This window comes from Dryobates pubescens, chromosome 15 (genome assembly GCF_014839835.1).
Source record: "Dryobates pubescens isolate bDryPub1 chromosome 15, bDryPub1.pri, whole genome shotgun sequence".
NCBI lineage: Eukaryota > Metazoa > Chordata > Aves > Piciformes > Picidae > Dryobates > Dryobates pubescens.
In genome coordinates this window covers 2,883,013-2,904,188 of record NC_071626.1, presented here as the reverse complement: position 1 = coordinate 2,904,188, position 21,176 = coordinate 2,883,013, and the positions used below count along the sequence as shown (strand labels likewise).

The following is a 21,176-nucleotide window of genomic DNA, read 5'->3' as shown; positions in this document are numbered from 1 at the left end:
AGCTGAATGGGATGACTGACTGCCTGGCCTGGATCAGGAATAGTGTGGCCAGCAGGAGTAGGGAAGTGATTGTGCCCCTGTACTTGGCACTGGTGAGGCCACACTTTGAGTACTGTGTTCAGTTTTGGGGCTCTTGCTACAAGAAGGACATAGAGGGGTTGGAGTGTGGCCAGAGAAGGGCAACCAAGCTGGTGAAGGGTCTGGAGAACAGGGCTGGTGAGGAGTGGCTGAGTGAGCTGGGATTGTTTAATCTGGAGAAGAGGAAGCTGAGGGGAGACCTCATTGCTCCCTGAAAGGAGGTTGCAGTGAAGTGAAGGTTGGTCTCTTTTCCATGGTGTCAGGTATTAGGAGAGGAAAAGGCAGGGGCAGAAAGGCTCGCCTTGTAAAACTCTGCTCAGTGCTCCTCATTCCTCTTCCTTTTACCTTTGCCCACGCACAAACCAGAGTGGCTTCCCAGGGCTCTAGGAGCTGCACCTCTATAGCAAAACTGCCTCTTGGGTTGTTTGCAATGTGTCAGCTTAACCTGAAAACAGGACCCTTGACTAAGCAGGTACAGAGTTGCTTGTAAGAGGTTTTTTATGCCTGCAAAGCACTGTCAGCATATTTCTGTTTTGAATTAATTGCTTTTCTAGTACCTTATTGTTTTATGACAGCTGAAACTGCCTGACTGGATGCCAACACATAGGAACTACTAAAAGGTTCTCTTGCATCTTATTTTATGGTCCAGCCTCTGTTCTGAACTAAACTGCCTATGAAACAAAATCCATTTCCTTGTGTTTCTGATGACATATTTATGGGGACCCTGATAAAGGGAAGTGGGCATGGGAAGAAATTCAGGCACTGCACAAGGAAAAATGTTTGGGTTGTTTTTATTTCTTTCTGTAACAAACACAACGATAGACCTCTTGGAACTCCCTTTCTCTTCTGCCTGGGTTGTCTGCACGTGGCTGTAGTCCAGCTCCAGGTTGTCACTGAGAATGATGCCCCCTGTCACACCTCCTCTTCTTCACATTGTTCTCACATTCTCATCTCAGGATCACATCCAGATGTGACATCTGGGGCAGTGGGATGAGGCCCATGAGCTTTGACACCAGATAGTGAGCCCACGGAAAGCACCTGCTGGTCTTACACTGCACCTCAAGCCTCGCATCCCTCCTGTGCCTGCACCTGAGGCAGGTATGCGGCCAGGATCCAGCTGTTTTTCTTCTGTGCTTCCTATTTAATAGCCGCAGCGCTGTCTGGCAGCGGCTTTGCTTTCCTGAAAACCTGCTTTTGCCCGTGCGGTAGAGGCCACCTCGGGTTAACACAAAAAAAAAGAAGGAAAAGATTTCGTACCTCCCCGTCGGGGAATCGAACCCCGGTCTCCCGCGTGACAGGCGGGGATACTTACCACTATACTAACGAGGAACTGTACACGCACAGCTCCCGCAGCAGCGGCCAGATGGTTCGTACAGCTCGCGTACTGGCACGCACTGACCCCACCCCCTGCAACCCGCCGTGCCCCGCTCTGCGCCCCGCCACGGGAGTTGTAGTTCTCCTGCCGCTGCCGGCGCACGTACGGATCGGAGGACGGACCTACGACTCCCAGCGGCCAGCACGCGGGCCCGCCCCACCTCCCGGCGGGGCGGCTGCAGTGTCGGCGGCGGCCGCGCGGCGCGGGGTGCGTGAGCGATGGCGGCGGACCCCAGCTCCTTCTCTTCGCCCTCCTGCTGCCGCACGTACCACCTCTACCTGCGCTGCCGCGTCGACTTCGGCGCGCGGGCGCTGCGGGGCACGGCGGCCTTCACGACGCGCGCCGAGCGCGAGGCGCTGCGTCGCCTGGTAACGGCGGGGACAGGGCGGGGCGGGACGGGCTGGGGGCGCGACCCTCGTGCGGCCCGCCGCGGCCGGGCGCGGCTTGCGAGGGGCGAGCGCGGGCGGAGGGGGAGCGGCGTGCGGCCGTGCTCGGGGGCGCATGGTCTCCCCGCTTCTCGCCGCGGCGGTGCCACCACCCCTCAGCAGCCTCCCTCCGCCGTCGTCCGGGTCCTGCTTTCCCCTCCCGCTGTCGGAGACCACCTCCGCTTTGTGGGGCTCCTTCGCCCCAGCCACCCCGAGCTCGCCTGCGGACCCGGCGCGTTGGTCAGCCCCTGGGCTAACACCCCCTTGCTGTCCCTGGGCGGCCCGGCTCTCCAGCTTGCCGCAACGGGAGGACAGAAATGTGTCTTTTCCCCATTAAAATAGCCAAGAGCTGGGGACAAACTATCGGCAGGCTCCACTGAAGCTTTTTCCATGTCTTCTATTGTGCCGGCTGCTGTCGCGGTTCGCTACGCAAATAAGCAGATAAACCTCTTCAGCTTTGCTTTATAAAGCGAAGTTTGAGGGTTATTTTTACATGCTGGCTCCCTCACATCCTTAAAATTAAGAGAAGAGTCCATTCTGTTAATAACAATGAGTAAAAAACCTCGCTCCTGCTGCGGATGGGAGTGCTTCGTTGTTTAATTGGTTTTCTCTTGCATGAAAATGTGACTCATAGTGGCTGGTCCAGATTGGAAGCCGTGGCAGGGGGTTTTCCATCGTTCTCCTCACTAGAGTGGCCCTCATAATGTGTTTTACCTTGTGCTTTGCTTAGGCAACTCCTCTTTCCTCTTTTCGTGGTCAGAAGCTGGTTTGCTTCCTTGTCCCACTCCAGCTGTGTGAGTGCAGTGATGCTCTTAAAGTGCCAGTGCCCAGCACTCAACACAGTTACTAATTCTTTTTAGTTTTACTTACTAAATGCTTTTCCCCTTCAGACTTGTGTTTTAAGGTTTTGATGGGTGCTACTTTAACACTGTTTAACATTTGCTTCCTTACAGGTGCTGGATACAAGAGAGGTACAGGTATTTAAAGTGACTGTAAATGGACAGGATGCTGAATTTGGGTTTGGAGAAAAGCACAGTTTCAAGGGGACCCCCTTGGAAGTCACACTTCCCTTTGAGCTAAGAAGGTACACAGTTTTTTCCTCCTTACTTAGGCATTTTCCACTAAGCACTGTATGAGCTGCCTGTCTGCCTGCAGGATTGTTCTGTAAAGCTTGCAAAGGGACTGAGAAAGTAGGGTGTTGCATTGATTTGGTATGAGCTTGTAAATTAATTTCATATTTAGCTTTCAAAACGTTGGGACTCTCTGTTCCCACTTCCAGGCCTTGTATCATGACCAAAATGAATCTCTAAAGTAAGTAGCAAGATTGTGTAGTGTATCACAGTGATCCACTGCTGCTTGACTGTAATTTTCTTTCTACTTCAACTACCTGAATTTTAGAATAGAATAGAATTAACCAGGCTGGAAAAGACCGTTGAGATCATCGAGTCCAACCTATCACCCATCACCATATAATCAACTAAACCATGGCACCAAATGCCTCATCCAGGCTCCTCTTAAACACCTCCAGTGACAGTGACTCCACCACCTCCCTGGGCAGCACATTCCAATGGCCAATCTCTCTTTCTATGAAGAGCTTCTTCCTAACATCCAGCCTAAACCTCCCCTGGTGCAGCTTGAGACTGTGTCCTCTTACTCTGTTGGTGGCTGCCTGGGAGAAGAGACTAACCCCCACCTGGCTACAACCTCCCTTCAGGTAGTTGTAGAGAGCAATAAGGTCACCCCTGAGCCTCCTCTCCTTCAGGCTAAGCCTGTTCAGAATTGCTGGAGTATGGCACATAGGGAGTTACAGATCCTTTCTTTCCTACAAGGGCTGATCCTTGCTGCTATTATTAGATAGAAGCATGTATTCAAATAATAAAAGTATTTTTGTCTTGACTGTGCTAAGCCTAACTCCTCAAAACCAGGAACTGGAGTTTTGACAGTGTGATGCAGCTAGAAGTAACCACAACCTGCCTCTTCAGTGGCATGAATTAAAAAGTTGTTGCCCAAATTGCAATACATGATTTGGCAGCTCTCTTTAGATGTTGTAATAACTCCATGGTACCTCCCAGCTGAGAGCTGTGATTGTGTGAGGAAGTTCCCATGGCTGAATAAAGTTGAAGACTTCAGTTGCTTCTTGTTTTGTTTTCTGAACTGGTTGTTACCTCTGCAAACTCCTGTCTGGTTTCAAAGTGTTGCTGTTGTTCTCTGAAGTGGTGCAATTCAGAAGCACACACCATGTGGGGAAGAAGGGAAATGGCCTGCAACAGCTGTCCCTCCTGGGGAAACACTTCTGATATGAAGCTGAGCAAATGAAATACTTGAAGAATCCAGAGCAGAGACGCAGGCCTGTTTCTTTTCTTTGGTGTTTTGCTGGATTTCCTTGGAAGGAAGGGAAAAAAAAGGCCACAAAAATCAGGTTATAAGTTGTGAACATAAGACTTTGTAGTTGTGTGAGATATAGTCCCCCACATAAACATCAATAAAACACTGATAGGAAAAGGTAGACCTTTGGTAGAACCCTGTGTGGTTGGTGTTCCTTATGGTAGGACAAATCGCTTTCTCTTGTCAAATATGTACTTTGAAATGCTGGTTGTAAACTGGATATATAAACCTGGTCAGCTGATCTACAGCATCCAAGTCCTGATTAGCTGAAGTTTGATCTGATTTATGGCTGGATTGTTAGTTCCAGAGGGTTATATGTGTAAGCTGGAACTTTCTGACAGCTAAGCAAATACTTCTGTGTCGAAGCACACTTCTTTCTTTTGGTGTCAGTGATGGTCTTGATATGGTTTTAAAGAAAATGGGAGTAGGAATGTGTCAGGGTTGTGTGTGCTGTCTTGTTAGCTGTTGCCTGCCTTGCCCAGAGCTTAGTTTTTACACCAGTCCTGAAGCCCTGAATAAAATTTGGACACTTTTTAAATTGTTAACCCTACTGTTAAGAGGATTTCCCAGAAATTACTATTATTTTCACTTATATTTTGTTATCTTATTGCTATTATGCTGTTTTCTGCTCAAAGATGATACCCAGAAAACACAACATGAGCTGCAAAATCGAATTTACTTACAGAATACACAAACCCTGTGTTGCTGAAGGAAGTATTTTCTTATGTAGGCTTTATATGCTTTTTTGGTTTGCTTGTTGCAGTTGGGATGTTTTAATAGTTATGCACAGAATTGAATTAACCAGGTTGGAAGAGACCTTTGAGATCATCAAGTCCAACCTATCACCCAACACCATCTAATCAACTAAACCATGGCACCAAGTGCCTCATCCAGGCTTCTCTTAAACACCTCCAGTGATGGTGACTCCATCACCTCCCTGGGCAGCACATTCCAATGGACAATCTGTCTTGCTGGGAAGAACTTCTTCCTAACATCCAGCCTAAACCTCCCCTGGCACAGCTTGAGATTGTGTCCTCTTGTTCTGGTGCTGGCTGCCTGGGAGAAGAGACCAACCCCCACAGCCTCCCTTCAGGTAGTTGTAGAGAGCAAGAAGGTCTCCCCTGAGCCTTCTCCTCTCCAGGCTAAGCAACCCCAGCTCCCTCAGCCTCTCCTCCTAGAGCTTGTGCTCCAGACCCCTCCCCAGCTTTGTTGCCCTTCTCTGGACACCTTCCAGCATCTCAACATCTTTCCTAAACTGAGGAGCCCAGAACTGGACACAGGACTCAAGGTCTGGCCTAACCAGTGCTGAGCACAGGGCAGAATGACCTCCCTGCTCCTGCTGGCCACACTGTTCCTGATCTAGGCCAGGATGCCATTGGCCTTCTTGGCCACTTGTTGCACACTGCTGGCTCAAAATGTGAGGTAGTTGTCACAAAACTATATGTTACATATACAGTGTGACAAGAGATCTGTGTGGCTGGTCCAAATAGTTTAAAGACAAAAAAATCCATGCTCTCCTTGAAAAGAGGGGGAAAATTCTCTTTATTAATAATAAAAGTGCCTTGGGACCAGCTCAGTTTTTGCTGTCATCATCGAAAGGGGAAAGTAGTTTTTAATCTGCTCCTGGTGTTTATTTTTAATGCTTTTGAGACAGTGCTTAAGACCTGCTTTCCAGAGATCTTTGTAGAGGAATTTCAGTAGTGATCAGGAGCTGGGTCACAACAGTCTGATGATCTCCTTTATTACACAGGGGACAAGAAGCAATTGTTGAAATCTCCTTTGAGAGCTCTCCAAAGTCTTCAGCTCTCCAGTGGTTTTCTCCTGAGCAAACGTCTGGCAAGCAGCACCCATTGCTCTTCAGCCAGTGTCAGGTTGAGTGGATCCATTTTCATCTTCTTTTTACATACCCCTGTAATTCCCCTGGTTTCTGAAGAGTTGGAAAGGAAAGTCAAGTGGAGGAAAGTGCAGCAGACCATAACTTTTGATTGTGTGCATGCAGGGTCCTGAATGAAAACACTGAAGTCAGGGCAGTGCTGAGATTTTGTCACACATTTGCAGTTTAATAATTCCAGAACTGCTTTGCCCTCTCTAGTCTTCTTGTTGAGGAGCAAGCAGCCCTTTGCAGTCAACATATGTGGCTCTTGATCTGTCCCAGTTTCCATTACTTTTAGAAAAGCTTTAATTATGGAAACTGCTGTAAGTTACAAATAGTAGGAAGTGGTGGTTTCTAAATGATGAATTCTCTGGGGGAGCTGTATAGATTTCCAGTGTAATACAGTAGTTGGATTGATTTCTGAGTCTCTGAATTAGAAAAATTATCTTTTTGCCTTATGGTTTGGGGTTGCTTTTTTTTGTCCCCTCTTGCCAGGCTGCCCACTGCAGAGCCATCTTTCCATGCCAAGACACACCTGCTGTGAAGATAACCTACTGTGCAGAGGTAGGTGAACCTAGTTCATGTGTGTCTAAGAACATCTAATGCAATGGGTGACAATTTTTATAGCTGTCAGTGTGTGGTGTAGAGTCAAGCCAGAGAATAATGGTTTCCCAGTTTAATGTAAGAGCCAAACACTGCTTAGTTTCCCTGCTGCACTTCTGTACTTTTCCCATTTTCTTACATACCTTGTGACCTGTTTTTTTTACCTTTCCATGCACCTTTATTTCCAAGAGAAAAACAAACAAACACACAAAACCAGAAAGCCCCCCTCCCTCCCCAACAAACCAGAAAGCATCCCAAACCAACTAAAAGAAGTGCTGTAGTAGGACAGAAATAATAGGTTCTTGAATCAGGAAAAGCTGACAGTAAGACATCAAAGAAGCAGAGCTGTAGAGTAAGAATATTTTAAATGACTCTCATGTAAGCTTTAAGTAATATATTCTGGTGCATAGTTAGGGGGTCTTTGCAGTCCTAGCATAAATAGTCCATGAGTAGTGTCAAGGAAGCAAAGAGCAGATAGGCAATGTGACATTCCAGGTCAGAAATCTGTGGAAAGTGAAAGCTGTGACTTGTGTCAGGGGTGGTCCTTCCAGCCAGTTAAATACTGCCGGCCTTTAAAGCATAGCTTTCTGTCTACCTTACATGCAACAGAACAAAGGGGGGCTACTCTTTCCTGCTGCTGCTGCTTGGAGCACATTGTGCTATCCTGTGTGCCAGCTGAGTCCCTCATAGTTGGCTCATCTTTCAGATCTCTGTTCCTAAAGAGCTGGTGGCCCTTATGAGCGCGACTCGCGAGGGAGAGCTGCCTGACCCAGAGGACAGCAGTCGGAAGATATACCAGTTCAGCCAGAATGTAAGTGCCCCAGGCTGCTCAGCGCCTGCCTGACGTCTGACTCATGCACTTCTCACTCACTTCAGACATGGTTTTGAGTTTATCAGTAAATCATAGATCCATAGAGTGGTTTGGGTTGGAAGGGACTTTAAACATCACCTGGTTCTTACCCCCTGCCATGGGCAGGGACACCTCCCACCAGCCCAGGTTGCTCAAGGCCTCATCCAGCCTGGCCTCGAGCACCTCCAGGGAGATGACATCCATGACATTCCTAGGCAACCTGTTCCCAGTGTCTCACCACCCTCACTGTAAAGGATTTCTTCCCTAATCGCCAGTCTAAATCATCCCTCTTGCAGCTTCAATCCATTACCCCTCATCCTGTCCCTTCTGACAGCAGGGAATTTTTGTTCATCCTTTTTTTTCTTAGAGGTGAAAACTCTGGCTTTTATGGAAAGTATTTCCAGCTCATTAAAGACTACTGTTCTCAGATGAAGTTTTATTAAGTTAGTTTAATGATTGTGCTGCTCCTGAAGTGACAGTCTCCATTTATTTGTCTGGCATTTTTGTTTTCACAGCTTTTTGTATTGCAGTTCTGATGGCGGTGGGATCTCTTGGTGAGCTTAGTTCATTTTGCTGAACAAGCAGATAAAAATAACATAAATTTTAGAAGGAAATTGTTTCAGTAAGCTGATCTCGGCTGTTGAGGGACTGAAGGGCTGCAAGGAGGGGTGGAATTGTGTGACAGGAGGAGAGGGGAGGGGGAGCTGCGCTGAAGGGCAGCAGCTATTGGTTCATCTGGCTGCTATGTGAAACCTGAGAGGCAAGAAGGGGAGAGAGAGAAGAAGTAGTTGTCACCTTATCTGCAAGCTTTTCAGTATGCAGTGTTCTGCCTTCCCTGTGGAGCCAAAACATGTCACACGGTCTAGTGCATAAGGCTTCAGTATTTTATCTCACCGGAGCTGTATGTTACCTGGAGATGCACTGTTGATAAAGTGGACCTGTACAAGGCGTAACATTTAGTTCAACTGAAATGATGCTGCACTTCCTAATATGAAAACAAAGTAATAATTTCTTGGAAGTAAAGATTTTCAGATTATCACCCTGAGCATCAAAATGCAGGGATATAGTGACAGTCATTTAATAACTTGTCTGTAACAAACTGCACTACTGCTTAGAAAGGTTGGCCCTGATGATGATCTTTGAGGTCCCTTCCAATGTGGCATTCTGTGCTTTCTCAGGAATATGTTGTGTAGTTGAATGGATTAAAAGTAAAACACAGTGGTAGGGGTATTGTAACAAAGGATATTGAAGAGGCTTGAGGATAATGGTGGAATGAAAAAGTACTTCCTGTAGAGAAAAAGGGTCTCATGTACTGGAGAGAGTCCATCAGAGAGCTAGGAGGAGGATGAAGGGACTGGAACATCTCTCCTATGAAGAAAGGCTAGATCCCCGGGGCTCTTTAGTCTGGAGAAGAGAAGGCTGAGAGGGCATCTTATTAACTCCTATAAATATCTGAGGGGTGGGTGTCAAGATGAAGGTGCCAGGCTCTTTGCAGTGGTGCCCAGTAATAGGACAAGGAACAATGGGTATGAGCTGCAACCCAGGAAGTTCCACCTCAATGTGAAGAGAAACTTCTTTGCTGTGAGGGTGCTGGAGCCCTGGAATAGGCTGCCCAGAGAGGTTGTGCAGTCTCCTTCACTGGAGACCTTCAAGACCAGTCTGGACATATTCCAGTGTGGCCTGCCCTTAGTGATCCTGCTTTGGCATGGGAGTTGGACTTGATCTCCAGAGCTCACTTCCAACCCCTAACATTTTGTGCTTCTGTGATTTGGGAAGGAGAAAAACAATACTTTTATTACATCATGCAGCATGAAACTCTGGAGGAAATGTGCACACTTCCTTACTGGCACACCTTTGTTTTTCCTTGAATCATTGATGCTAATAGCTCACATTACAGATAATAATTCTTTCTTTTTCATGTTCTTCACTAGGTTCCTATTCCTTGCTACTTGATTGCTTTAGTAGTTGGGGCTTTAGAAAGCAGGTGAGTGAATCTGCACAAACTGTAAATATTAATAGTTGTTATTTGTTTCTTGGTCTGTTTTCTTCCAGATTGAAAAGCTCTTCAGTGAAACTCTTTTATCTGTATCAAGCTGCGTGTATCTTGCTTCACTCTTGCAAAATTTTTTCTGTGGAATGTACTTTTTTAGTGGTAGTAGTATCTTGAAGAGTTTGGAATTGATTTGAACCACTGAGGGCTTTTTTTCTAGCCCAGGGAATAGCATCTTTTTGCCTCAGGTAGCAGAAGCTTTGTCAAGTACAAAAGGCAGAAGGTTATAGCTTCAGCTTTGCTGCTGAGCTGCATAAGGATGTGTTAATCTAGATTATTTATGTTAGGGCTTTACAGCATTTTAAAATGGGCAAATTTTCAATTTCAATCAGGATTTCCAATGTATTTGTCCTCAGCAGTGAGTGTGGTTTATTTGCTTTGGTTTTTAAAGGCCTATTTTAGCACTAGAAAGGGGCAAAGACTCTCTAATGAGTTTCTTCAGCAGCATGAGCACAGAACTATTTCCAGTTCAGTGTCTCAGTGACATTTTTACTTCCAACAGGAAGATTGGCCCAAGGACACTGGTGTGGGCTGAAAAGGACCTAGTGGATAAATCAGCCTATGAATTTGCAGAGGTGGGTAATTAACAACAAAAAACGTTATGTAAACTAATTGCTTCACATGGAAGTGGACCAGGAACAGGCTGGAGTTCAGTGTTTTGTTCATCTGTAGCTCCCACCTCCAAAACTGCTGCTGTTCTATCACCAGACTACTGCTGAAAATTGCTACTGTGTTAGACTCATTTTGCATGTGGAACATGCCAAGGTGAAAGAGAATGAAGTGTGGCCTCCACAGCTTATTACTTGTTCAGTGTTTGTCATCTGAATTCACTTTCCAAACTAATACTGAGCTCTTGTTTCAGACTGAAGCCATGCTGAGAACAGCAGAAGATTTAGCAGGGCCCTATGTGTGGGGACAATATGATTTGTTAGTCTTGCCACCTACTTTCCCTTATGGTGGCATGGAGAATCCTTGTCTTACTTTTGTAACTCCGACATTGCTGGTAAGTGTGACACTGATGAAAGTCAGCTCCTTACAGCTTGCTTTATTCATCAGGCAGTGGAAATTAATCCACAAATTACATTAATCTTCCTCCTAAAAAGAAATGTAAATGTTCTTGGCTCCTTTGAAGTTAGGGGTCAGACCTGAGGCTGCTTTAAGTGGTATGTTTTGATGTCTGCTTGAACTAACAACTGCCTTTTTGTTTTAATTGCAGGCAGGTGATCGATCTCTATCAAATGTAAGTGCAGAACAGGTTCATGTCTTCAAGTAGAACACAACTGAAAGTTGTATCTCAACTTCCTTTGTAACAGATCCTAGAAAACTTGGTCTCTTTTTCACTGGGGGAATTAAAAAGTGAAGGCAGTGACTCAGAAGTCTTACAAAGTGAGTTTTAGTTCTAAGTAAACTCTAGAAAACTGGAGACTTATTTTGTATAATGAACAGATAGAGCCATGGGTGCCTGTGTGCATCAGGGCCTGACTGAACTTAGCTGCTCAGTAGCTCTCTTCCTGTCCTGGTATGGCTTGAGTTGAAAGTTCCAACCCCTCTGCCATGGGCAGGAACCCTCCAGCTACAGCAGGTTGCTGAAAGCCCCATCTAGCCTGTTTTTAAACACTTCCAGGTATAGGTATGTTTAAAAACCAGAGCTGAACTATCTCACTGAAATTGTAGGGAGCTCTTTCCTCTCTCTCTTTGCACTAGAGCTCACTCTGCTTACAGTTTTGAAGTGGAAATCATGACTAAGTTTTGAGTAAACTCTGCTTTTTCTGTGAAGCTGAGTGCTCAGGATGCTGTTTATCTCATGTCTTTCTACCAGGCTGATACACTGCTGAAAACAAACAAAAAGACTAAAATATGATTATCTTATCCCAAGAACAGTGACATATTTGACAGGGATCCTTTTTAATGTATCCTGCATCATTTCACAATACATTCTAATGCATCAGGCACTCATTCCATATAGGAGTGACTGTTTTCTCCCTGTTTGATGCACAGCAGAAGTTGCTTAGGTGTGACAGTAGCACCAGTCTGTCCCTTGGTATGGATCCAGCTTTCTGAAGTGTGATTGGAGCTGGCACAGGTTGCCCAGGGAGGTGGTGGGAGCCTCATCCTTGGAGGTTTTTAAGGGCAGGCTGGATGTGGGTCTCAGGAACCTGCTCTAGTGTGAGGTGTCCCTGCCCATGGCAGGGGGTTGGAACTAGAAGATCCTTGAGGTCCCTTCCAACCCTAACAATTCTATGATTCTCTGATTTCCTAAACCAAGTGCCTGTGCCATGTTACCAGAAGGATTGTTTTTGTTGATCAATGTGGCTGGACATTGAAGGCTCAGCAGTGCAGTGTTACTCCTCTAAAATTCTAAGTTTAGAGAGCTGTGAATGCTAACTGGCTTTGGGAAGGTAGTGCAGGAAGTGAGATCCCATTGGAGTGTCTGTCTTTCTGTTGGGGTTTGGTGTTCATTTTCCAGAGGACTCTAAATGCTAGATGAGTCCTTCTTACCTGTGTGGTTTGGGTGTTGTGGTTTTTTTCCTTTCAGGTCATTGCTCATGAAATCTCTCACAGCTGGACAGGAAACTTGGTAACAAACAAAAATTGGCAGCACTTTTGGTAGGTGTGACCTTCAGGTGCAATGCAAATGGTATTTTAAAGTGAATGTGTGAAGCACTGAACTCACCAACTCGGTTTGCCCTCCTCTCCAGGCTGAATGAGGGCCACACTGTGTACCTGGAGCGCAGGATTCAGGGGAGGCTCTTTGGTGAGCAGTTCAGGCACTTCCAAGCCCTGGGAGGTTGGAGGGAGCTGCAGCATTCAGTAAGTTTTTGAAGTTAGGGTAACTTCAGGGTCAAGGGTATACCTAAATCAAACCTGGTTTCATGTGTTTTCCACAGTTAAGCCCTGTCAAGTCAGCTGGAACAGGCTCTCCAGAGAATAGAATAGAATAGAATAGAATAGAATAGAATAGAATAGAATAGAATAGAATAGAATAGGTTGGAAGAGACCTTCAAGATCATCACATGCAACCTATTATCCAACACCACCTAATCAACTAAACCATGCAACCAAGCACCCCATCAAGTCTCCTCCAGAACACCTCCAATGATGGTGACTCCACCACCTCCCCAGGCAGCCCATTCCAATGGGCAATCACTCTCTCTGTGTAGAACTTCTTCCTAACCTCCAGCCTAAACCTCCCCTGGTGCAGCTTGAGACTCTGTCCTCTTGTTCTGGTGCTGCTTGCCTGGGAGAAGAGTCCAACCTCCACCTGTCAACAACCTCCCTTCAGGGAGTTGTAGAGAGCAAGAAGGTCTCCCCTAAGCCTCCTCTTATCCAGGCTAAGCAAGCCCAGCTCCCTCAGCCTCTCCTCATAGGGCTGTGCTCCAGACCCCTCACCAACTTTGTTGCCCTTCTCTGGACACATTCCAGCCTCTCAGCATCCTTCCTAAACTGAGTGGCCCAGAACTGGACACAGGACTCAAGTGCTGAGCACAGGGCAGAATGACCTCCCTGCTCCTGCTGGCCACACTGTTCCTGATGCAGGCCAGGATGCCATTGGCCTTCTTGGCCAGTTGGGCACACTGCAGGCTCATGTTCAGCCTACCATTGACCAGTACCCCCAGGTCCCTCTCTGCCTGGCAACTCTGCAGCCACTCTGACCCCAGCCTGTAGCACTGCATGGGGTTGCTGTGGCCAATGTGCAGAACCCAGTGCTGGAGTCTGCCAAAGCCTGCCTGGACTCTGTCCTGTGCAGCTTGCTGTAGGTGAGCCTGCTCTGGCAGAGGGGTTGGACTAGATGATCTCCAGAGGTCACTTCCACCCCCTGCCATTCTGTGATTCTCTAAGCATACTGGTAAGCAGCTGAAAGCTGTCAAAATTGCCTGCAAGCCTGGCCATCAGAACTGCCAGTAGCTGATTTGTTTCTTGTGTACTCCACTATAACTGAGGATGTTTGTTACTGTCCAGGAGAGGGGTTTTGTGTTTAGCTAGCACAGTTAAACTTTAGTTTTCAGAGTTCCAGCCTGTGATGTTTCCAGCTCTTTCCTTCAGTTTGGTTCATGCAGTTTGCCTGGTTTCCTATGAATATTGCCTCACTGGATTTTATTCTTCACACTACCCATTTAAATCAAGCAGTTCAAATTCTTTATCTAGATTTGTCCTTTTATTAACAGTTTATTAGGTGCTTGTGATTAGGCCAGACATGATATTAATAATTTGCTTTGTGACAGAGGGAACACAGAGTGGTTGGTCCTAACATCTCTCTGTGCTGTCAGGCACTGATTAAAACAATGAGAAAAATGGGAAAGGCTTTGTGCAGATTCAGGCCCTTCAGGAAAAATAGTAAGAGAAAGCTTTGAAATGAGAACATCTTTAGGTTTGGTTGGGTTGTACCTCAACTGATGATTTGCAGGAGTGTTGCTTTCCTTAAGTGAATTGGGTTTTTTTCTTGTGTCTTTGTCACAGATAAACACTCTTGGAGATAAAAATCCTTTAACTAACCTCATCCCTAATCTGAATGAAGTAGATCCTGATGATGCCTTTTCCTCTGTTCCATATGAGAAAGGCTTTGCTTTGCTTTTTCACCTTGAGCAACTTCTTGGAGGACCAGGCAAGTGTTTGTTAGTCAGACTCTTTATGTGAGTGTTGCCCCTCTGAATTCCAGACACTGAAATGTGTTTGGTTTTTATCTGTTAGATGTCTTCATGGGCTTCCTGAAGGCTTACATTCAGCAGTTTGCTTATAAGAGCATAGCAACTGAGGACTGGAAGAATTTCTTGTACTCCTACTTCAAGGATCAGGTTGGGAAGCATTTCAGATTTGAAACCTTTTAATTATGTGAAGCTGTGGCATAGTCTGGGAGTTGCCTTCTTTAAGGACCAGTTCTTTGTCTTAGTCTTCTTCATCTGGAGCCTGGGGTTCCTTTCTGGTGGGGGGGTGTGTGTGTGCTGCCTGGGGCTCCTTTCTGGTGGGGAGGGGGGATGTGCTTGGGGCTCCTTTCTGATGTGTGTGTTTTCTGGGAGGCAGTAATTCAATTTGCATAGGATTCTACAGGTTAATTGAAGGGAGGGTAAAAAGGAGGACAAAGAATCTAGTTTCCTTGTAGGATGTGTTTTTCTCTAAGCTTTAAGATTGAGTAAGAATTTGTGTTGCTTTGTAGGTCGATGTCCTGGATAAGGTTGACTGGAACTCATGGTTTTATGCTCCAGGCATGCCACCAGCAAAGCCTACGTAAGCTGCATTCTTGTGTAGTTATCTTTTCCTTCCCCAGAGTGCTCAAAGTGTTCCAAACAGGCAGGAAGCAGTTTGTAAACAAGGTGAAAGTCTTCTCAGAAACCTTTTGTTAGAAGATGCTCAGTGCTGTGTAGACATTGCCAGAGGTGTTTACAGGGGGGAAAAAACTGCTGCTGTTCTCAATTTTTTTGTTTGATTCTGGTGGGAAGTGTTTGGTTCTGAAGGGAGGTTGGAGTGAGGTTAGTGTTGGCCTCTTCTCCCAGTTAAGTGCAAGAGGTAATGGCCTCAAGCTGTGCCAGGGGAAATTTAGATTGGATATTGAGAATTTCTTTGCTGCAAGAGTGGTCAGGCATTGCAACAGGCTGCCCAGGGGAGTGGGGGAGTCACCATCCCTGGAGGTGGTCAAGAAATGAGTAGATGTGGCACTTAGGGACGTGGTCTAGTGGGTATGGAGGTGTTGGGTAGAAGGTTGGATGAGCTTGGAGGAATTTTTTCAGCCTTCATGATTCTGTGATTCTTTTAAGTGACCAGGAATGATTCTCTTGTCAGAGAGCTTGTGCCACCAGTCTTCTCTTTTCAGCTCTGGGGTGTGATATGCATAGAAGCATATGCTCAGAAGTATTGATCACCTTAGTGTGTGGGATCAAGGGATGGTGCCACCTATGCACAAGGTGCATCCAGCTAGTACTGAGATGTGTTACAAAACAGATCTTCTGTCAGTTGTATTGCAATGCCACGCTGGAGCCTACACCAAGCACATGTGGAGCCATTTGAGAATCATTTCTAGGCATTCTTGTACAAACACTACCAAAGCTTCTTGTGTTTTCAGTGTGTGATTATTTGTTCTCATTTGTTTGACAGGTATGATATGACACTTTCAAATGCCTGCATTGCCTTGTGTGAAAGATGGGTCAAAGTGAGTGATCAAAGAACGCTGAGGTGTCTGTGTCTTAAGGCTAGCTCTTTTTATACAAAGTGAGCCATTCTTTTCTGAACTCTGGCATGTCCTGAGTAGGGGAGTATGGCTGACAGGGATTCTTGCATGGTGAGACCACACCTGCAATACTGTGTCCAGTTTGGGGCTCCTCAATTCAGGAGACAGGAAGCTACTAGAGAAAGTCCAACAGAGAGCTAGGAGGAGGATGAAGGGACTTGAACATCTCTGCTATGAAGAAAGGCTGAGAGACCTGGGGCTGTTTAGTCTGGAGAAGAGAAGGCTGAGAGGGGATTTTATTGATGCCTATATATAGCTGAGGTAGGTGTCACGATGAAGGTGCCAGGCTCTTTGCAGTGGTGCCCAGTAATAGGACAAGGAACAATGGGTATGAACTGCAACCCAGGAAGTTCCACCTCAATGTGAAGAGAAACTTCTTTGCTGTGAGGGTGCTGGAGCCCTGGAGCAGGCTGCCCAGAGAGGTTGTGGAGTCTCCTTCACTGGAGACTTTCAAAACCTACCTGGGTGTGTTCCTGTGTGGCCTGCCCTAGGTGATCCTGCTTTTGGCATGGGGTTGGACTCAGTCTCCAGATGTTCCTTCAACCCCTGTGATTTTTCAGACCAGCCTTTCAGCACAGAGCCTGCAGGTTTGCTGTGACTTCTGTAAGAGAAGTGCAGTCCATATTGGAACAAGGCACACAGCCAGCTTTCTATTACTTGTGTGCAGTAACCAAACTGGGAATATGCTTTTTAAAACCTTGATATTAGGGCTTGGTTTTAAAACAAATGCCAAGATATGCCTGCACTACTCAGTAGTAGCAATTCCCCTGCATTATACTAGAGCTGGTATGCATTTCTCATCAAAAACTGCAATACCTCATAAGTAAACAATGCAATACAATTCTCTCATCATTTTAACCATAAAACTCAGACAACTAATAGAAGATTTATCATCCCTGCCTTTTGTTAGCTCTGTGGCTTTTCCCTGTACTTGTATGGTACCTCTAACTTCTCAACACAAAAAGAGTTTGGTTTTTGTCACTGAACTAACAAAGACAGTGGAGACAGAAAGATAGTGGAGGGAGAACAAGTGAAAAGTGAAGAATGCTGAACATTAGAGAGTTGCTTTAGCCCAGCCCTTCCTCCTCTTATGCTGTCTTGCAGCAATACCAAGACAAATTGGTATCTTTTTTTACATGAAGTGGCTCAGTAGAGAATGCAGATGTCCAAATGAAAAATTACACCTGGTTTTACTCTGAAATACCTATGAAAAACTTGAGTAACCATTCTTTTGTAGGCAAAAGAGAGTGATTTGGACTCATTCAGCTCAGAAGACCTGAAGGAGATGTCCTCTCATCAGCTGATTGAGTTCCTGGCGCTGCTGCTTCTGGAGGTAATGGAGCACCTCGGGTGATTTGGCTCTGGTGTCACAAAAGCAGGCACAGAAGCCTTTTGGAGTTGTCCTTTTGGATTTCAGTTGTCCATTTTTCTTTCAGTTGTTTTAAATTTTGCCTAAAGAATCCACTCTCATAGTTACTAAAACTTTAATCTGGCTTCCCTGGCTCTGTAGCTAATGAGCAGCATCTGAAATGTTTTGGATTGAAAGGGCAAAGCAAAACTTACCAAGGGGCTTGAATTTGTCTGCATTTGATGTTACAGCAAATAACCTACAAATAAACCAAAAGGAAAGTGCTTTTTGACTGCTTCAGTGGTACTGGATGTGGGAATTTGCTGATGTTTATTCTCTGCCCCTTCTCTAATACTATGAGAAGGTGAAAGGATGAAGTATAAATGTGTGAGCTTTTATATATGAGATCATTTTTATAGCAACAGTCTTCTTGAATGGACCTGGTTTGGTTTCTTTTGTAGTCTGTGGCTTGAAGTGTGCCTTTGGCTTGTTCTGACTCTGCAATTCTCTTTTTCAGCCTCCTCTTCCACTGTCATATGTCCAGAGAATGCAGCAGGTGTATAACTTCAATGCTATAAACAACTCTGAAATAAGACTCAGGTTTGTTCTAGCACAGGCAGTTTTCTAATCTTAAAGGCTTTGATAAAACAGAGTCCTGCTTCCTGCATAGCCACTTGTACAGAACTGGTGCAGGGGCTTGAGGGGGGATGTTTAAGTGCCTGTGCAAGCATGCTTGCTGCAGTGGTGTTCTGTTGTCTATGAAATACAGGCTAGCAGATGAGGTAGAAGTAAGCAGTGGATTAGCTGTGCTTGATTTCATCTGTCACACTAGCAAAGGAACAGGCTGCCCAGGGATGTGGTTGAGGCCTTATCCCTGGAGACATTCAAGAGACGTTGATGTGGCCCTGGAAAGTCTGATCTTAGCTGGAGGTGTCCCCGCTGACAGCAGAGACCACAGGGCTGGACAGGATGACCTTTGAAGGGCCCTTCCAGCCCAGTGCAATCTATGAACCTGATGACCTGGTAACTTATTTTGTCATCCAGTATTATTGTATAATACAGCAGTGAGCCTCTCTGTCACCCAGAGAGATCTGACAAAAGCCTTCCAGTCCTGAGTCAAGAGCCAGCCTTCTGGCCTTGCCCAGTGAGTTCTACTGAGGTGCCTTGTTTTGTTGCAGGTGGCTGCGCCTTTGCCTCAGGTCCAAGTGGGAAGAAGCTGTTCCTCTGGCTTTAAAAATGGCAACAGAGCAGGGCAGGATGAAGTTTACTCGACCCTTGTTCAGGTAAAAAGCAATCTCCAAATTGCAGGAGCTGGCCCTGTTGGCATTTGTAGCATCATGTATTTATGGTATGCTTTGAAATGATAGAGAATTTTCTTTGGACTGAGCAAGCTTAGCCTCAGTCAATGTCTACTCTCTGTAACAGAAGAAAACTTAAGCCTCCCAGCATGGTCCTCACTGTGAGCCTTTCAGGGGAAAAGCAGAGCTTTGAGATAATCCCCACTGTACTAGCTGCAGGGTTGGTTGGTTGGTTGGTTTGTTTGTGGGGAGGTTTTGTTTGGTTGGGGGGGGGTTGGTTGTTTCTTCGTGGGGGTTTTGTTGTGGTGCTTGGTTGTTTTGGGGTTGTTTTTTTTCTGTTGTGCTTTATTTTATCTTATTGGATTTGGGTTTTTTTTTCCTCCCTGCCTTTTCCAGGGACCTTTACAATTTTGACAAATCTCGAGACCTGGCTGTCAGAACATACCTGGAGCACAGAGCCTCGATGCACCCAGTCACTTCAATGCTTGTGGGAAAAGACTTGAACCAGAATCAGTGACAAACTGTACAGATTTCCCTGACATTTTCTTGTTGCTGAAAGAAGGGGCTGACTCCTCCACAAACTTTTGACAGACCTGCTTGATTATGCCATAAGAATGCTCTGCCTAATTTAGCTCAAAATGAACTTTTCCAAATCCAGGTCAGTACTTCCTTTATTGTGCCTTTCCAAGCAGAACTTGCCACATCTCTGCAAGTGGGAGAATGAATTTGGTTAAGGAGCAATGTTTAGGGCACACACACACTAAAAAGCTGTTCTGAGATGCAGCCATTTGTCAATCAGGGGATTTAGAAACACTGCAAATGCAATTGCTGGCTGGTATGGCTCTTTGCACAGCTTTCTTCTTCACAGCAACACATTGGAAATGGGAAGCATTTGAAGAGGCAAAAATAAATCTTTGCATTGTCAACTTGTCTGTGCACTGATCTGTACAAAAAACCCTTTGAAATATTTGGGGTTTATCCTTTTTCTTTCTGTTCTTCATGGGGGAAACATTTTGGTCATGGGTCCAAGAGGACCACAGCATTCTGGTGTTGGGGTTGAATTTCCTTCCCAGGCCTGTTCTGTCATGGCTGCCTTGTTAGAATTCCTCATGTTCATCACAATGGGATGGCTTTGCTTCATTATCCCTTTAGGATCCTCTGCTGTGCACTAAGAGTAGTGGTCCAAAGTACTTCCTGGTTTGCTATTCTGGGCTTTTGATCCCATTTCAGATTTAATACCTGGCTATTATGGTTTTGGTAAAGTCAATTACATTATTCCAACCCACTGCATATTTCCAACACTTCTAATTATTGCAGGGGGGGTCTTAAATCCAAGTTTTCCTCCCCCCTATATGGACTGTTTACTATTTCCATTTGTTAACCAGTGCTGGGCATTACCAGTTCCACACTGGTGTAAGAACTTCAAGTTAAGGTAAAAAAACAACCAGGGAGGGCTGCTTTGGATTGTTACAGGGCTGCTTTTGTACATGACACCAAATTGGGTGGGAGTGTGGATCTGCTTGAGGGTGGGAAGGCTCTGCAAAGGATGTGGACAGGTTGGATCCATGGGCAGAGGTCACTTGTATGAGGTTTAACAAAGCCAAGGACCAGGTCCTGCACTTGGGTGACACCAGCCCCAGGCAACACTACAGGCTTGGGTCAGAGTGGCTGGAAATCTGCCTGGCAGAAAAGAAGCTGGGTGCTAGTTGATGGCCAACTGAACATGAGCCAGCAGTGTGCCCGGGTGGCCAAGAAGGCCAACAGCATCCTGGCCTGGATCAGGAATGGTCTGGCCAGCAGGAGTAAGGCAGTGATGGTGCCCCAGTACTGGGCACTGGTGAGGCTGTACCTGGAATACTGGGTTCAGTTTAAGGCTCCTCACTCCAAGAAGGACATTGTGGGGCTGGAGCATGTCCAGAGAAGGACAACAAAGCTGGGGAAGGGTCTGGAGAACAGGGCTGGGGAGGAGCAGCTGAGGGAGCTGGGGGTGTTTAGTGTGGAGAAGGGGAGGCTGAGGGAGACCTCATTGCTCTCTACAGCACCCTGAAAGAAGATTGCAGTGAGGTGGGGGTTGTCTCTTCTGCCTGGTATCAGGTGATAAAAGGAGAGGAAATGGCCTGAAGTTGTGCCAAAAAAGGTTTAGGTTAGACAGGAGGAAAAATGTCTTTGCTGCAGGAGTGGTCAGGGATCGGAACAGGCTGCCCAGGGAGGTGGTGGAGTCACCATTCCTGGAATTGTTCTAAGCAATGTGTGGACATAGCATGTGGGGACATGGCTTTAATGGCCATGGTGGGGTTAGGCTGGTGGTTGGACTCACTGTTCCTGGAGGTCTGTTCCAACCAGAACAATTCTGTGATTCTAAAGCAGTGGTTTAGGTGACTCTGCTGTGAATGGTGCCATCTGCAGATGGCTTTTTGAAGTGAGCTGGGTAGGAACTTTTCCTGGGGATGATCAGTTAGCATCAGTTCCATCTGTTCACTTAAAGGAAACCCCACGTGGAGGAGTAACAGAAAAAAAGTGCTCTTTCAGAGGAGGAAGATCCCAAATACAAACCATGGCAAAAGCTGTCCCTCATGGTGTACCTGAAAGGGCCTGCAAGGAAGCTGGGGAGGGACTTTTTACAAGGGCTTGAAGTGATAGGATGAGAGGAAATGGATTGAAGCTGAAAGAG

The 21,176-nt window shown here is 46.0% G+C and overlaps 1 protein-coding gene and 1 non-coding gene across 2 annotated transcripts; one reads left to right on the top strand and one right to left on the bottom strand.

Annotated features, from left to right (window-relative positions):
- Window positions 1-1,335: 1,335 nt before the first annotated feature.
- Window positions 1,336-1,407, bottom strand: TRNAD-GUC (transfer RNA aspartic acid (anticodon GUC)). Its single transcript has one exon. It is a non-coding gene; the product is annotated as a tRNA-Asp (tRNA).
- A 222-nt stretch (window positions 1,408-1,629) lies between these two features.
- Window positions 1,630-19,194, top strand: LTA4H (leukotriene A4 hydrolase). Its single transcript, XM_054168011.1, has 19 exons — window positions 1,630-1,821; window positions 2,832-2,962; window positions 6,014-6,134; window positions 6,632-6,700; window positions 7,446-7,550; window positions 9,521-9,573; window positions 10,142-10,214; window positions 10,502-10,642; window positions 10,856-10,879; window positions 12,176-12,246; window positions 12,339-12,450; window positions 14,098-14,242; window positions 14,329-14,432; window positions 14,792-14,862; window positions 15,727-15,781; window positions 17,097-17,192; window positions 17,725-17,807; window positions 18,386-18,490; window positions 18,902-19,194. The coding sequence occupies exons 1-19, from the start codon at window positions 1,672-1,674 to the stop codon at window positions 19,020-19,022; spliced, it is 1,830 nt and encodes a 609-aa protein (XP_054023986.1). The 5' UTR covers window positions 1,630-1,671; the 3' UTR covers window positions 19,023-19,194.
- The last annotated feature ends 1,982 nt before the right edge of the window (window positions 19,195-21,176 follow it).

Bases quoted from the DNA above. Each gene is read 5' to 3' on its own strand.
- LTA4H (XM_054168011.1), top strand. From the start codon at position 1,672: ATGGCGGCGGACCCCAGCTCCTTCTCTTCGCCCTCCTGCTGCCGCACG. The intron at 1,822-2,831 runs GTAACGGCGGGG...GCTTCCTTACAG, and splicing joins GCGAGGCGCTGCGTCGCCTG to GTGCTGGATACAAGAGAGGT. The intron at 17,808-18,385 runs GTTTGTTCTAGC...GTTTTGTTGCAG, and splicing joins AACTCTGAAATAAGACTCAG to GTGGCTGCGCCTTTGCCTCA.